The sequence below is a fragment of the Jaculus jaculus genome, chromosome 8 (assembly GCF_020740685.1).
Source record: "Jaculus jaculus isolate mJacJac1 chromosome 8, mJacJac1.mat.Y.cur, whole genome shotgun sequence".
Lineage (NCBI taxonomy): Eukaryota > Metazoa > Chordata > Mammalia > Rodentia > Dipodidae > Jaculus > Jaculus jaculus.
The window spans coordinates 101,494,022-101,512,097 of NC_059109.1; the positions used below are offsets into that span (position 1 = coordinate 101,494,022).

The 18,076-nt window shown below is 44.4% G+C and overlaps 1 protein-coding gene across 1 annotated transcript in view; it reads left to right on the forward strand.

Annotated features, from left to right (window-relative positions):
- The window catches only part of Slc24a3 (solute carrier family 24 member 3), a 558,530-nt gene that overhangs the window by 379,581 nt on the left and 160,873 nt on the right, over positions 1-18,076 (forward strand). The window contains exons 4-6 of the mRNA XM_004668736.3: positions 10,730-10,804; positions 17,288-17,372; positions 17,730-17,833. Of these exons, the coding sequence (XP_004668793.2) occupies positions 10,730-10,804; positions 17,288-17,372; positions 17,730-17,833 (264 nt within the window). The remainder of the gene's footprint in view (positions 1-10,729; positions 10,805-17,287; positions 17,373-17,729; positions 17,834-18,076) is intronic.

Consider the following 18,076-nt stretch of genomic DNA (forward strand, 5'->3'; position numbering starts at 1 on the left):
TTTCATCATCATCACCATCATTATTATTTCACAATCACTGTCATTATAACCGTCACAATTTTCACCATCACATCGGTATCACCATCACCATAGTCCTCATTGTCGTCATTGCCCTCATCATCATCATGTCACAAATCACTCATCCCAATCACCATAAGGCTCATCTAGTAGAGCCAATAGTGACTCCTATTCGAGACCAATAGTCTGGACATATACTTTTAATTGTGTCAGCATGACATAACCCCCCTCAAAACAAAACAAAACAAAACAAAAACCCTCAGCTTTGCCTATCTCTATGCTTCTTCATTCACAATCTGCACTACAGCAACAGGGAACAACTGGTAGTTTTCAACACCAAGAATATTAATTTATATTACTATCATTTTGTTTCTGCTGGCCTTTGCCAATTCTTTCCCAACATCTACATTGGATAATGCCTATTCGTCTTCTCAGGTGTGATGCAAGTATCAATTCCTCAATAATAATAGTCTTGTCATATGCTTCCCCTCAGTGACTCTATGGTAAACTTCACTACACATGCTGTGGTTATACACTGAGCAGGTATGGCGGTGCTCCAGATGCTCTTAACTGGTTGGTGAGCCTGTCTTCAAAGGTCTTTCTTGGGCTATTGATGCTACCTTGCCAAGATGCACTGAGAGTGAATAGTGCTTGGGAGTTTGTTTTCTTTTTTTCTTTTTTTTTTTTTTTGGCGAGAGAATGCTTAGTAGCAGCCAGTGACTAGCTTATCCAGCAGTATGAGACCCAGCGCTTGGCCCTCAAGGCAACAAAATTCTTGGGTACAATCTCAGTCCCAGAGTCCTGTGCATGGTCAGGCTCATGCTGAGATGTGCCATGGTGTCATGTCACTGCATGGCCTCTTCGCATTTTGAGTTGCGCCTTCCTGCTATGTCACTGGTTAACCATGACACATAGATAATCACCTACAGATCTGCTTCTGGAAAATCCAATCAACTGTTCCAAGTGCCTTTTCCTTGGATTAGCTCAGACTACCAAAGAATAATCATCCTTCATATTGTCACTTAAATGTATAGATGGATTAAGTGACTCCTGAACACAGAAAGAATTCTCCATCCTTAGCACCTGGAGGCCACTGGGAGTCAGGGTTGTGGGATTCAGATCAGGGACTTTGAAGACATCCACCTCTGCACTTGGGTCACATATGGTTCAGCAGATAGGATATGTTTCTTATTCTCTCCTAACCTCAGTTTACTCATCTATAAAATGGATATCTTGCAAGCCTAACTTCTGGATGCAGGTTTTTAGAAGGGGAAATGAGCTGAAATATTTCAGACTCATTCACTCTTTGAAGAAAGAAAGACTGCAGCACTCCAAGCACATGAAGCTCAATCCAGCTGAGCACTTGGAGGCAGCAGCCTAATCACCCTGTATAGAGCAAGCTGGGCACTGACATGCCAACTCCCATCAGCCATTGCTTGAGAGTTAGCTTCTCAGTATTTCTTTACAAGACGATGAGTCTTTAGAGAAACTGAGGCTGGTTCGAACACTGGAAAAATCAGTAGCGTTCTAAATTAATTAACCTCGAAAATTATGGAGGGATGGAGAAGGAACACCAATAGCTATTAACTACATTCCTTTTGTCCGCATGCCCTCTTCTCTGGTCATTTTTGTTTGTAACCCTCATCTGAGCTCTGAGGATAAGCCTGTCTCTTTGAACATTGTCCAAACTCATAGCCAACTCAAGAGCAGGCATGTGGTCACTTCCATCATTCTTGGAACTGTGAGACACAGAGCCTGGAATGGGAGAAAATGCTTTTCAAAGAAATAACTGCCCTTTTCTAAGCCTAAACCTCCAATAACTTGAAATGAGAAAGAGGAGGGAAAGGGAAAATCTGTTCCTTAATTAGTCAAGCCATATTCCCTGGGAGATTTAGAGAGTTTCCATGCAGGCTAGACCCTCCCTCGGAAGTGCTTCCCCAGCACTCCATTCATGGAGTTGAAAGGCAGAGGCAGCAAGGCATGATGTGGTAAAAAGAAATTATCTGGGAAATCTGCTGACTGTCCATGCCACATAAAACAGCAGGGCCAAAGTCGTGCTGCTCAAATATATTTGACCCCAGATTTTAGAAGCACTTATGTATATCAGCGTTTCAGCCACAGCCTGTTCACCTTCATTAAGTCACAGACCACAAATATTTCTTATTACCCTAGGTATATTTTTTTAGTTTAACCACTATAGCCAAAGTTCCCCAGTTTTATTAGTCCCAATAAACCATTGAAATTGTCTGATAATATTTATCTTTTAAAATCTTGGCTCAAGAGTCACCTCTTTCATGAAACCTCCTCTACCCTCCTTCATACCTCTGCCAGTAGAATATCTCCTATGGCCCATGTCAGTTAGAGAGGCATATGGTTGTAAGGATGGAGATCTCAAGTAATGGCACTAAAATATTCAGGGGGTCCTTTTTGGAAAGAAGAAGAAGTACAGCAGGAAATAGTTTCAGGCATTAGTTCAGATAGAAACTGGTGTCCTATTGACTACCCTTAGGCACTTTTGTGCGTCACCTCATCCTTTTTACCTCATAGTCACATACTGGCTGCTGCCATTCCAGATATTAACTCAAAGTTTAAGGCAGGAAGAAAGGTTGACTTTCATTGGGTCTATGCCTTATCCTCATTGGCCCAAATAATCACATGACCACAGATAATTCCAACAAGGCTAGAAAAGCTGAAGATATTGCTGCTCAACACAACAATGGAGCTATATCTGCAATAAAAAGAAGTGCATGACCATTATAGGACAGTGACAAATCAAGCTACAGAAAGCCTCCTTCCTGTTGGCTGTCACAGTGCTAATAAGTGCTATGCAGTCTGTTGGGAGAGGTGGGGGCAATGCTAGTCTTAGCCAGCAGTGGAACCTGCAAGCAAAACAACCAACCAGCCAGGCAAAATGTGTTCAGTCACCAGTGCAATAGTGGCATGACTATTATGGGGGTAACTGGATTTGAGGGTTGGTCCAGAGGAAAGAAGTCATGCCTGGTACTGAAAACTTAATCAAGAGCCTATGGCTTAGAAGTTCATAGACCCTAACTGGGAGCTGTTTGGCTACTGTTGTTTGGCTAAATGGATCTGTTCTACCCATCAAGTTGCTCTCTAAATGTTTATGTTTATGCAAATAGATTAATGTTTCTCACTTTCGGTCAGAGAAGCTACTTCTTGCAGATGATAGGGACTACTGGTGAAACTCAAACTTATCATAAATGGGCAGGAGAGATGGATTCGTGGTTAAGATGCTTACCTGGGAAGTCTAAGGACCTATGTTCCACTCCCCAGATCCATCAGCCAAAGGCGCAAAGTTGAAGCAAGCACAAGGTTGCACATGCCCACTAGGTGGCGCAAGAGTCTGGAGTTGGATTGCAGTGGCGAGATCCTGGCATGCCAACTCTCTCTCTCTCTCTCTCTCTCTCTCTCTCTCTCTCTCTCTCTCTTTCTTTCTTTCTCTCTCACTCATAAAAAATTAAAAGAAAAAAGCTCATCATAGTGGAAAAAAGTGGCTAGTGAGTGCTTAGCTCTAAATGATATTTATTTATTAGAGAGAAGGACAGAGAGAGAGAGAGAGGGAGGAAGGAAGGGAGGGAGAGAGAATGGGCGCACCAGGGTCTAGAGCCACTGCAAACGAATTCCACAAGCGTGTGCCACCTAGTGCATCTGGCTTATGTGAGACCTAGAGAATTGAACCTGGGTCCTCAAGCTTCAATGGCAAGTGCCTTAAGAGCTAAGCTATCTCTCCAGCCCTAAATGAGACTATTTTATCACCTCCTCCCAGGCACATGAAACATGGCAGAAGAGGGTGCAGAAAATGTAAGAGCCAGAGGATGGGGAGGAGTGCCATCTCCCAGCCAAGAAGAGGTCATTTCATTTATGACCTCATAGTGACAGCCATTACATACACAAGACCTGCATAATATTGGGCCCCATCAACATTTCATGATGAATAATGGAAAAGGGCAAACTAAAAAAAAAAAAAAAAGACATCAAATTAGAAAAGGGACAAGCTAGATATCAGAAATGATTTGGTGAAAGGAAAGCAAGAGAAGTTAATGGTAGGTGATAATGATAATGTACATGTATGAGAATTGTCGATCACAGATTTTTTTTAAAAAAGGAGTTAATGTGCCAAAAGGACAAGCAATCAAGAATGTTTGCTACATTATAGAGCTCTACCCTAGCATCTGCTCACATCACAGAGCTCTACCCTAGCATCTGCTCACATCACAGAGCTCTACCTAGGATCTGCTCACATCACAGAGCTCTACCTAGGATCTGCTCACATCACAGAGCTCTACCTAGCATCTGCTCACATCACAGAGCTCTACCCTAGCATCTGCTCACATCACAGAGCTCTACCCTAGGATCTGCTCACATCACAGAGCTCTACCTAGGATCTGCTCACATCACAGAGCTCTACCCTAGGATCTTCTCACATCACAGAGCTCTACCCTAGGATCTTCTCACATCACAGAGCTCTACCCTAGGATCTGCTCACATCACAGAGCTCTACCTAGGATCTGCTCACATCACAGAGCTCTACCCTAGGATCTGCTCACATCACAGAACTCTACCTAGGATCTGCTCACATCACAGAACTCTACCTAGGATCTGCTCACATCACAGAGCTCTACCTAGGATCTTCTCACATCACAGAGCTCTACCCTAGGATCTTCTCACATCACAGAGCTCTACCCTAGGATCTGCTCACATCACAGAGCTCTACCTAGGATCTTCTCACATCACAGAGCTCTACCCTAGGATCTTCTCACATCACAGAGCTCTACCCTAGGATCTTCTCACATCACAGAGCTCTACCCTAGGATCTGCTCACATCACAGAGGTCTACCCTAGGATTTGCTCACATCACAGAGCTCTATCCTAAGGTCTTCTCACACTGAGTTAAGGGGAACCACTAGTCTTGAGTTCTCCCAACTAGACCTCAAACTTATTCATTTTTGTGCAAGGACATGAACTTATGAAATATTTGGCTGCACTACCAACCAGTGCATTTGGCTCTGACTTCTTATTCCTCATTTATCATTGAATTAATAAAGAAATAACTCCTCAAGTCCTAAGATGTAACTTCATTATAATAGAATCATTTTCTTTGGTTGCCTCTGAAAGCATATATTTTAAACATATTTTAGCTGAGAGGAGGGCCCATGTTCACAGCCATCCCTAGAAGTTATATTTTTTCCACTTGTCTTGGGGACTTTGTAAGTCTGCTTCTTGGTGGTTACTCATGACTCTTGTGTTCATTATGGCTGTCTTTGGCTCTCTTGGCTCTCTCTGTTAGCTGTGCATCAAAGGATACATTCAACAAAATGCCACAGTAATGCTGCAAAGCAAACAGCCTTACAACCTCAGCCAACAACAGTAAACAAGTACTTGTCTCAGGCATGTGGAGGTTTAGCTGACTGACTAAACTTGGGCTGTGCCGAGCCAGTCATAATGGAGCCTACATTAGTGGGTTAGCTGCTTGTCGCCTGATCTCTGACAGCCTCAGTGAGAACTGGGGTGATACTGTCCCAGGTCTCTCCCAAGCAGGCTAGCATGGACATGCCTTCATGGCATTCCTGTTGTTGCAACAGTGATGGCTTTGTGTGAGGTGTGTTTCTGTGTCAGGACCCTTTGTCCTTTTGTTTCGATGGACTTCTCACAACAGCCATGTAAGACAATTAGATTGCACACCGATTTGGTCCTACACTGGAGGCTTCAAGAGATAAGAAGTCACTCAAAGTCACATAGCTTGAAAGAATCATATTTAAGACTTCAATGTGATGCCTTTTCCCTATCCTGAACTTACCAAGGGTCCCGTCAATGCTTTAGGTACATTTCAGAGCTATGCCATGCATACCAACCTCCTCAAGATCCACTTACTTTGCGTGAGTCATCCTGAACCAGCATCCTGGAACCTGGCAAATACAAATGTGTAAAGGATACAGCTTCTGCCCTTCAAGTAAAGGTCTATATCAGCTGCTTCTTTTTGCAAAATCATTTTATTTATTTATTTATTTATTTATTTATTTATTTATTTAACAGAGAGGGAGGATAAAGAGCAAGATAATGGACACCCTGTGGCCTCTAGCGACTGCAAACAAACTCCAGACACATGTGTCCCTTTGTGTATCTGGCTCACGTGGGTACTGGGGAATTGAACCTGTGTCCTTAGGCTTCACAGGCAAGCACATTAACCACTAAGCCATCTCTCCAGCCCTAGCTTCTTCTTTTTGCTGAGAGAAAACTCCATTTACATGAGGAAAGGTTTACTCATTTCAGCTTACAGTTCCAAGTTACAGTCCATCATGGCAAGGAAGACTGCTTGAGACAGCTGGTCACCTCAAGTCCACAAAGAGATAGGAGAGCAGAGTAAGGCCAGGACCCTGCACACAGTTAGGTCAGGTCTCCCACCTCTATCAACCTGATCAAGATAATCCTTCACAAGTGATTTTGTCCTGTCAAGTTGTCACAGAAAGGAAAGCCAGATACATAAACAAAAACCTGGCTCATACCCAGGCTGTACACAACAGTATCAGTGTGCATATTTCCACTATGAGGGTTCTGGTAAGTTCCATGGAAGGGAAGCCCCAGTGGCTTTGAGACTCAAGCTGTAGTTCTATGGAATCCTCTGTAGACACTCTTCATTCTCATTTCCAGAATGGATCCCACATTGGCTAGCTGCGGTTGCTGTAGCCCGGCTGTGGGTTTGGGATTCTAGATTTCAAATCGGTCTTGTATTTTGTAGCATACCTTTTTAAAAGAAATAATATTTCTCATAGACAGCTCCCCAAAGTAGATGTTTGAGATTCCAAAATTGTCTGTCCTTCTGTTCGACCGAGGAAGATAGTTTACTAGCAGGTGAGCTAGAAATCAGAAATAGTAACAATGGTGTTGTGAGTTAGAATTGCCCTGCGTAGAGATCAAGCTGGGCTCTGACAAGGCTGGAGAGTCCTGTGGTCAAGTCTGAGACCTACCATTTGCTAACCATGTGTCTGTGAGTTGTCAGGGAAAAGGGCCCTAGACCTGCCTGCCCTCCACAACTTTTGAAGAAGTGAACTAGTCCATAGAGAGGGCCTGCACTCCCCTTAGAAATTCTGGCTCAGTAAGTGGTGGCACATGTCACGGAGACCTTATATCCTTCGGAACTGTGGGAAGGGTCAATGAATCTGAAGTTTCCAGTTGTAGGGACAATCTCATCGATGTCACTCTGCCAGTGGGATCTCTGCATAGTACATTCAACTTTGAGCATTTGATTCCTTCATTCTTTTGGTTTGTGGGGGAGAAAATAGGAACTGTTTTTTTTGGGTTTTTTTTTTTTGGTTTTTTTTTTCCAGTGAGTCTCATGGGAAAGATTTACAGTAGAGGTTGGGGAAGAGTATAACCATAGAGGCAGCTTCTACTCAGATGTCAGAAGGTGCCTGCAGCTAGCAAGGAGCTCCCACACACCTCTGAGGTCTCATGGAGTTTCCACCTGTGCTGACATGGGGGTCTGATTGGCAGTGGGCACCCCAGGCCACCTTACTCTGCACAAAAAATAGGGTGGCTTTGCATAGTCCGCACCCTAAAGTATTGCACTTGGAAGGTCTATTCACCTCTCATCTCAACCTAAGCATGGTGTTACAGTGTTGCATAGAGCTTCTTGTCTCAAAACAAGATCAGTAATTAATATGGGAGCATGCTCTTGAGAGATTGTACAGACTTCTAAGCAGCACTGGCTGCTCCAGTAAGTTGATTTCTACCAGTGATCGACAGCTTACTTAGATCTTTGTTAATCCACAAATATATTGCTCTGTAGTCCAATTACTTCATTTTGATGTCTTATCAAGGAGAATGTTAAAAATTGCATATCACTGGACCAGCCAAGTTGTACTACACAAGAGGGTTTGAGTCAATTACAATTTGGGAGTGTATTTTCTGACTCATCCACTGAGCTATAAAATACAGTATTAATATTTTTCAATTGACATTTTCAAAAATCACCAGAGACAAGTAACTCTGTGCAGATTATGAATATGCCAATCAATAAAAAGCTATTTCCAAAGACTCCTCTATATGCCATGCTCCCCAGAACGTAAAGATTAACAAACTATATACCAGAATTTACCTTTAAAATCTCCCACCACCTGCAAAGATCACACAAGAAACATGTAATCAGGGTAGAAAATTAGAAAATGAGTCACAATTTTTAAATACAGATGGATTCACACTAGCAGAAGGAAAACATGGCTATTATTTTGATTGATGGCCTGACCATTCATATGAAAATATGCTTATATATGTGCATTGGCATATACATGTGCCCAGACAATTTGACAACAGCAAGCTTGTGGGCAGTTTTTGGCATTTTCATGTAACAGTGTATCAGAGATATGTTTTCTTCTTATTAAATTGTATTTACATATCTCTTTTAACAGAGTTTCACTAAGTGATGACTCATGGTTAAACTAAACCATCCCCTGTGGTGCATTTTGTTAGATTTTCATAATTTAGTATAGTTCTTGGTTTTGAAACAACTATACCTGTGTGCTTTGTGTGATATTTCCACAGAATGGAATGTTCCTTGAGAATCTTACTGTCTTGTACAAGAGACCAAATACAAACACACTAAAAGAAAGCAAGCTCATGTGAAGGGGGTAGATAACTAAATTAATGCAATGGCTAAGAATCAAAGGCTTGAGATCCTTCCTTGCTTGGGTTACTCCAGAAGACCTCATAAAAGACAGTTGCAAGTAACAGAAACTCAACTAGCAGTCCGTAGCAGTTACCATCTTGTTGATAGGACAAAGCACTCAACCAGAAATAGCTTATGGTTTACAGTTTTTTTTGGGGGGGGGGTTTCATGGCAGGAAAAGTGGAGCAGAAATGGGAAGCTGGCTTACACCGTCTTATATCAACAGCAGTGAGGGAGCAGCAAGAGTCAGCTAGCTAGCACGGGCAAGGGGGCTGAATCATGAAATCACAAGGCCCACCCCCAGTGACAGACCTCTTCCAGGAATGCTCCACCCAAAAGCTGCACTGTCTAGGCATCAAGTATGAGACTAATCAATAACAAACGAGGCTGTGGGGGCCATTTCATATTCAAACCACCACACAGTATAAGAATAATGGCACACTATTGACTCATGAAACTGAAGAATCCATTTGGGTTCACAATTTGTATGATATCACAGGACACTGTGTGTGTGTGTGTGTGTGTGTGTGTGTGTGTGTGTGTGTGTATTGTGTATACACACTGGATACATCTCTTTGTTCAACTTCTTACTGGTGTGAGCATAATTATCAGACAAGCTGTCTCAGTATGACAGCTGTCTCTAGCAGCTGCAGGCTCAAGAGGTGTTTATCATAAGGATAAAGACCTTCTCACCTGTCTCTCTTAATCCATGTTTAGCCTCTTAAATGGACCTTCTGCCTGCCTATCACTGTGTGACAAGGAATGAGGTGTTCTGGTGGCTGGCCTAAGTTATGTGCCTGTGCTCTGTGGTAAAGAGAAAAGAACGATGCTGTGGAGTAGTCATCAGCAGAAATAACTTACTGGAAAACCAGCAATAAATCCACTAAGAAGGAGGCTGCTGGAAAATGAAGCAGCTCTGGTGGATGCCTTGAACTTTAAGAAACAGGGACACTCCAGATCCAACTATTCCCAATAGTGCCTGTGATATGTGATGGAGTGCAAAAGACACAGTGGGCTTGAAGTAAAACTGACCCTGATGTAGTATCAGAGTCCCTAACACCACCAAGTCACAGTTTTCATTAATATGGTTGCCAATGGCCATTAAAACACTCCCCAGCTTCCACAGGTGGCATCAGAGAGTGAGAGACAGATCCCTTTAGCAAGGTTGATAAACCTTTCCTGCTATCTGACTGGGCAAGTGTAGATCATATGCCCACCTCTGAATTGATAACCATAACCACTAAGAATACTACATGTGGACTGATCAATCAATGTCTACTCCTGGAGAACAGAGTAGGGCCAGCTTCCACATAGGCACCATGAATATTGGAAGGAGATGAGAGATGTATATTGATTGAGTGGTCAACCAACACTGGAATCCAAATAAGGCTATATTCCTTATAGACAATTAATAGTGTTGAGTAAGATGAAAAGAGCAGTTTCTGGCTAGAACATAGAAGTCTAAGGAATTCCCTGGTGTTATCTTGCCAAAATGTGACAGCAAGGTTGCAAAATCTGTCCTGCAGGAACCACTTCAGTTGGGTGTGCTCTTCTATTTATTCCTTCAGTCAAAGCCCCTGAAGTGTGCCGGCCTTGAGCTAACTGCTGTAAATGCAACAATAATTACAAGATAAAGTTTATGTTCTCGTGGACTTCTAGTGATACGGACTGGCAACAGACAAATAAATTTAACCTAAAAGTTACCAAAAAAAAAAATCAAGGCAAGTGGGGTAGAGAGAAGACTGTAGGCCTGGAGTAAGGTTGCTCTTTGGAGAGAATGATATGTGAAGAGTGGGCCGATGGGATGTGTTGGCAGAGGGAACAGTGAACACAAGGACCTCGAAGCAAGAGTCCAGTGTTCTTGGGAAATGGAAGTGGTCAAAGAACAAGTCGTAAGTGATAAGAGGCAGGTCACAGGGACTTGTATTTACTCTGAGGAAGAAGTTGAATTCCTGATAACAGAGGTGAGCAAGCCCTGTCCCCTTGGCTCTACCTGACTCTCACCTTTTGACTTCTCCCTTCTTTCAGGCAATGTACATGTTCTACGCACTGGCCATTGTGTGTGATGACTTCTTCGTCCCCTCCCTGGAAAAGATCTGTGAGGTATGTGGATTGCATTCCCAGTGCTCCTAGGTGAGCCCTGGACAGGGCTGTGCTGGCATGTTCCAGTCTCTTTGCAAAGATCCTGGGGAGTCTTAGATGCTAAGCACCTGAATGTTTGAAGGACAATCTTAGTACAATGTGTCAATCAATCTGCACAACATTTCCTGATGCCAGTTGATAGTCAGACTAACACAATACACACAGCCAACTTTTCCCCCAGTGCATGTGGCCATAACTGCTGATGCAGCATCAGGGTATTGCTTCTAGGATGCCTGGGGTACTGTAACCCATGGATGCTCAAGTCTTCTTTGCAAACAACCTACACATATCTCCTGTATACTAGATGATGTATGTATCCAACACAGTGTACAGATAGTTACATTATATTGTTTAGAGAATAATGACATGACAAAAAGACTGCATGTTTGGGAAAGATGTAGGTTTTTTCCAAATGCTTTTGATCCACTGTCAGCTGACTCCTGTCAGAACCCACAGATCGGAAGTCCATCTGTACCGGTGTTCTGATTCCCCATTTTCTTTGTCTTTTAAATCCTCTTATTTCTCTCTATCGTCCATATTTCTTTCCTCCATTTCCTCCTTTCTTTGGTGGTCTGTGGGGTCCTCTCAGGGTAAGAACCACCTTCCACTACAAACCATCCTCAAAATACTCTCTGAAAATTACAAAAATGCTCATGATGGAGACACAGGAGGTACTAAGATGAAAGAGATCTCTGAGCACAGAGATCAGGAGAGAATATTAGAGATCATCATAGAGAACACCCAGCCGAACAGCAAGTTAGATCTTGCTCCTCAAAAACTATCCAGCTCATCTGGAACTCTCTCATTCTCTCTTTCATCTCTGTCTATTGTGAAAGGTAAAGTGCTTTATCTGAAAACTTTGCACCTTATTTATTTATTTAGTATTTTTATTCATAATCCCCATTTTCCGAAAGCAACCCTCTCAGACACATCTCCCATCTGGAACTCAAGTTTCTTTGTGCCAGTGGCTCTCAAACCTTGAGGTCCTTCTTCCTCTACTCACAGCATGTGAATAATTCGGTCCTGAAAAACAAGAGGGAAGGCAACTAGAATTTGTGTTTCAAGTGATGCTAAGGACACTGGTCCAGGAACCATACTTGGAGAACCATGAGCCTAAACAGTTTCTTCTAGACCGTAGAAATGTGCTCATTTTGATGTGTGTAAGTAAATAATAACTCTACAGTAACCTGAGAGATCACAGAAGGCTTCCTCTGTGTGACAACAGCAGGATAAGGAAAAGGGAGTGGTGTCTGAGATGTACAGTGCACCTGTATGGACACCTGTTGGCACAGTGATTCTGCCCAATTAGCTGGTTCACCTTATGCTGAAGTTAAGGAAGTGTTGGACACCATAACTGGAGTCCTTTGTGATCCTTCAGTGTCAATGGGGAATTGGTTCAAGAACCCTCATAGATGCCAAAATCCTCTGAGGATCAAATGCCTTCTACAAAGCAGTGTAGAATTTGCATACGACCTGTGAAAGTCCTTTTGGATAGCTCAAACCATTTTTAGATGATTTGTAATACCTGGTGTAATTAAATATGATGTGAATAGTTGATAGACTTACTTTTCACAAAGAAATGACAAGGAAAAGAAAGGTTGGTACAGGTTCAGTTCTAGCATTTTCCATTTGGATACTTTCCATCTGAGGTTGGTTGGAGCCATAGGTGCAGAACCCAGAATACATAGGGCCAACTTACCATTTAATTGTTTATTCTTTATGCAGAACAGAATGATGCTGTGTCTTCCTACACCACTTTTAATCATTAACAAAGGTATTATGCCCTAGAAACATAAATATAGTTGTCATTATGTGTGCTTCATTGAGGAAGCCTGTACAACCTTTGAGAGCATACATGTCCTCCTAAAAAAAAGCAAACAAGTAGAAGGGGCTGGAGAGATGGCTTAATGGTTAAGGAACTTGCCTGTGAAATTTAAGGACCCATGTTTGGCTCTCCAGGTCCCATGTAAGCACAAAGGTGAGGCAAGCACAAAGTCATACATGCCCACTAGGTGGCACAAGCATCTGGAATTCAGTTGCAGTGGCTGACGCCCTGGTGTTCTAATTCTCTCTGTAAAAAATAAAAAATGTGGGTTGGAGAGATGGCTTAGCACTTAAGCACTTCCCTGTGAAGCCTAAGGACCCTAGTTCAAGGCTCGATTCCCCAGGACTCACATTAGCCAGATGCATAAGGGGGCACACCCATCTGGAGTTCATTTGCAGTGGCTGGAGGCCCTGGCGTGCCCATTCTCCCTCTCTCTCTATGTGCCTCTTTCTCTCTCTGTCTGTCGCTCTAAAAATAAATAAGTAAATAAATAGTTAAAAATAAAAAATGTTAGCTGGGTGTGATGGTGCACACCTTTAATCCTAGCATCGGCAGAGGTAGGAGGATCACCATGAATTTGAGGCCACCCTGAGACTCCGTAGTGAATTCAGGTCATCCTAGGATACAGTGAGACCCTACCTCAAAAAACAAAAAAAATAAAATAAAATAAAAATAAAAATAAATAAATAAATTGCAGGAAAAAAAGGGAGGATAGGTGAGCTTTTACACAAAAAAAAAGTTAAGAAAAGAAGGAAAACGTTTAATGGAATAAAGATGTTATTTGGGGTGTCCCTGAGGTGTAAGACACTGGCTGTCTTGCTAAGTCAGAATAGTATAAAAGTGTTCATTCACCTGTTTAGTAACCCCTGTAACTACCAGGTGACTGCAGTTCTAGTCTCTTCGGGAATCAAGAAACTGGGGCTAAGAGATATGAACCCAACCCTTCCTCCAGGTTGCACCCCCCCAAAGCCGTCATCATACTTCTTCACCCCTACTCTGCAGGCACCAGCTGTATCATATTGTATCAGAATTGCCTCTACTTCTAGGGTTCACAGTCATTCGGGAGGGGGTGAATGTAGGGGAACCTCTGTTTCTTGAGTTCTCCCTAGTTCCACCCTGGTCTGTCTGGTCTTAGGAGCAAGATTAATATGACAGGAGAAATTACATGCCACACACCTGACTCTTGAAGTGCAGCTCCATGGATGTTAAGCAATCCTAACTGGTGAGCGGGTGGCATGTCTGTGGTTGTGGGTGGGATAAGGACAGAGTTTGCATCTACGCAGATATCCCACAGGTTTATGTCTTCTAACAGACCTGTGGTCAGCAGTCATGGGAGTTCTGTTGTCTCGCAGAATCAGGGACATGATGCAGGTCCAGCCATGGTGGTCTAGGGGGCTTCCTGGCCAGGATACACTGTACTGCCTTTGCTGTCCCCAATCTCCTTGTACTGGTGTGATACTGTGTGCTCACCACTCGCTCCCAGACTAAAGCTGGGGCCAGGCAGAGATGCTCAACAGAATGTTTTCAGCTTTGGTAAAAGAGGACTTGGGAAAAAATCCATATTGCTCAACAAATTATAGCTAGAGGGATGGGTTCCCATTCAGTCTCACATGATTTAAAGTTCAAGTCAGGAAAAATGTGGAAGGGGCAAGGAGAAAGAAAAGCAAGGATGAGGGTGACAAATGGAAGGACCCAGTCATGCTAGCAGGTCAGACTATTCCACATCAACTGCTTCACCTATCTGGCCTCAGTTTCCCCTTTCTGCTTGAGTAAAATACCCATCAATAGAGTTTGAACAGCCAGGATGTTTTATCATGGGACATGCAAAGGTGTCTGGAGTGTGGAAAAGGCCTTTGTCCACAGACAGACAGACTCGGCTGTGCTGAAGGAAAAAATGGGGGAGCATCTCAAGGGCATGCAATAGCTAAAGCTCAGCAAGGGAAAGGGTATGGCATTTCTAAGGGCCCTGAGGTGGCAGCCCGGGGTTGAACAGACACTTAGGCAAGGAAGGAGGAAGTCAGATGGCAAGGGTAGGAAGGCCATAGGGCCACACATACTTCTCCAGGGTGGCAGAAGGAAGGACGCCCTCCTTAGCAGTATGCTGTAAACACTGAGCTGGGCTCTGCCCCAGCCAGCTAAGTGGCTAAAGCTGGGATGGAAAGGAGACAAAGTGCAGAGTGGTTGCAATCCACAGCCTCATAGGCCAGAGAGCCTATTGATAAAGTCGGCCTTCTATAGACCCAGGTTTCACATCCAAACATTAAACATTTGATCAAGTATATTCGAAAAACTGTTGCATCTATACTGAACAGTTACAGACTTTTTGTTACAACTCCCTGGACAATTCAGTTATTTACGTAACATTTACACTGAATCAGGATGTGAGTAGTCCAGAGATGTTTTACAGGACACAGCAGAATACAGGTAAGTAACTACACTATGTTACATGGAACTTGAACATCCATAGATTTTGGTACCTATGGGGTTCCTGGAACCAGTCCTCACTGATCACAAAAGCTAGCCATATGCAGAGAAGGTGGATTGAATCAGTGGGGACTTGGAAGCAGCAGAGAGAAGGGAGGGATGGATCCTGTCAGGATAGCTGGTGATCCTCTTACCTCCTGAATGGTAGGATTAACAGTATGAGCCATCATGCCTAGCAAGGAAAGGTCTGTTTTATAGGATTTCTTTAGATTTTTAAAACGTATTTTATTTATTTGAGAGAGAAAAAGAAGGAGGGAGAGACAGAGAGGGAGAGAAATGGGCATACCAGTGCCTGTAACCTTTATAAATGTCCAAATGCATGTGCTACCTTATGCATCTGGCTTTACCTGGGTACTGTGAAATCAAAGCTGGGAACTTTAGCTTTGCTGGCAAGCACCTTAACCACTAAGCCATCTCACCAGCCCACGAAAGGTCTTTTTAACAAAAGATTTCTGGAAATGATATTTTCTCAGAGAAAGTCTAAATCACAGAACCCAGATGGAAACAGAGGAGCTTGTATCATCAGCTCCTAGTGAGCTCTGGGTGTCCAGTCGGGGAAACAAGAATTGTTATCTGCTGAGGAAAAAGCTCAGGAAGATTTTCCATGCCCTGTATGCAGTGAACAGTGCACAGGCAAGTGGGTCCCCTGGCTGGTGTGAGCCTAAGTGGGATAGTGCTAGGAGGAGAGTGAATTAAGGATGAGGGAGGGCGGGATGGAAGGATGTGTGCAGGCAAGACAGGAACAGCACAGAAGCCCCAGCTTCAGGGCCACTGGTACCCATCCATCACGTAGTCCAGCATGGCAGTGCAAAGGTCATGGCTCATGGCAAGACCACCACACAGAGCTGACCTGTGCCTTCCTGGCAGTCTTCTACCCCATGAGACCACAGTTCCAGGACTTCCTTGCCAGCCACAGCTTTCAGCATTGAGATACTATCTGAGAGTCTCCTCAGCACCCCATGGGAACTTCAACTGTTGAGTAGAGAGTAGAGGGACCCAGGATCCCAGACCAGATTCCATTGTCAAGATTCCACCAAGGCCATACTGCCCCTCTATGGCCAAGTAGGGTACTGCAGCCACTGGGAAGAAGTCATTCCAGAGTGAAGCTCTGCTGGTGTGCCAGGTGACATACTTTTCCAGGGTGGCAGAAGGAAGGGTGCGCTCCTGAGCATTGGATGAGGAGGGCAGGGCACCCTCCATACACTGTAAGCACTGAGCTGGGTTCTGCCCCAGTCAGCTATGTGCCTAAAGCTGGGGTGGAAACTAGACAGTACAAAATGGTTGTTGCTATGCATAGCCTCATAGGCCAGAGAGCCGATTGGTATAGTCGGCTGCTTCCCAATAGCCAGCAGCTTACTTTCTGGGTGGTGATGGAATGCAGAAAAGCTACACATGCTAACCACCCTGTTCTTTGCCAACTGCCTTCTGCTTTAAGGAGCAGGGTGACTTGAAGAGTCCCCCTGAGAAGACTACCCTGACAGAGCTGCTTCTGTGTCACCTGACAAGCTGTCTCAGTTCCCCTCTCCCATTCTGATACCCAGGGTATGAAGGCCAAACGTGGGGACTGGATTTAAAGAGGCTGAATCCATAGGCATACTCCCCAGAGCCCCATGTTAGGCTGGGAGCTTCATTGAGCTTGAGATCACGAAAGTTCTACAACAATCATGATGTTTGCACCTCAAATCTAGATCATTGCCACTGCCTTTAAAAGCAGAATGTCTGGCAACACCCAGGGAAAACTGAGCAGTCCTGCTGTTAGAAAGGAGCTGAAAATGAAAACCACTGCTGCCTTATGCCCACTGTCCACAGTGGCCTCCCCCACCCCGCCCCCCGTCATTCCCACAACTCCTGGAGACATCCAAGCTGGGGACCCCTAGTCTTCTTCAGAGCCTCTCACTCACGAACGCCTGCAGATCCACTGGCCAGGAGGCTGGTGGGAGGCTCCGTGGCCCTGCAGGGGACTTGCTGTGAGGTCCAAGCCCTATGAGAAGGACAGTGAAGACTGAACCCAGCTCCTGGGTCTCACCAGAGCTCTGGCCCTTCCTCCTGTGGGCTCAGGACCTCAGGAGTCATGGCCATCTGTGTCTCCAGATGGAATCCCAACTCACCTGTGCCTTGTTTTTGCTCCCCTACAGCGTCTCCACCTCAGCGAAGATGTGGCCGGGGCCACATTCATGGCAGCGGGTAGCTCAGCCCCAGAGCTGTTCACATCAGTCATAGGTAGGTGATACGGGGTATGGGGGGGATGTCCCAGCCCTTCCATATCTGAGAGAAAAGGGGAACAGTAGGCTATCACATTTGGGTTGTGTGCTATTGATAGGCAATGAAGTCCGGGGACTCCAAGCAGAGTATTAGCCTTCCACTTTGCTGTGGTTCCATTCCCATGATAACTTTACTTTGTGTGACTTTGTCCCAGAGCAAGCCAGTGATACACAGGAATCGTTTCCCCTCTGGGTGACAAAGCTCCTCCCAACCCCAGGGCTGCCAAGCACAGGCTAGCACTTAAGAAATATTGCCCACGTCGTGGAAGGAAGCTGGGCCATTAACAATCAGGCTGGGTTTGGGTCTGTGTTCCAGGGGTCTTCATCACCAAGGGTGACGTTGGAGTCGGCACCATCGTGGGCTCTGCGGTGTTCAACATTTTGTGCATCATTGGTGTCTGTGGGCTCTTTGCAGGCCAGGTAAGCCTGGTGACTCTTTTGTGATGGTGGTGATGACCTGTGGGGAAGGTTGAAGCAGGGAATTGTCATGGTGGGATACACCCATACTGGGGCCTAGTGACCTTGGGAAGTGATGATGACTGGGGAGGTTCTTACACCCAAGAGTCAAGGCCAGCTAGAACTTGAAGCTCTGAAGCCACCATCATGTTTTCTACAGGTTGACAGAATGTAACATACCCACATCCACAGAAGGAATGAACCAGC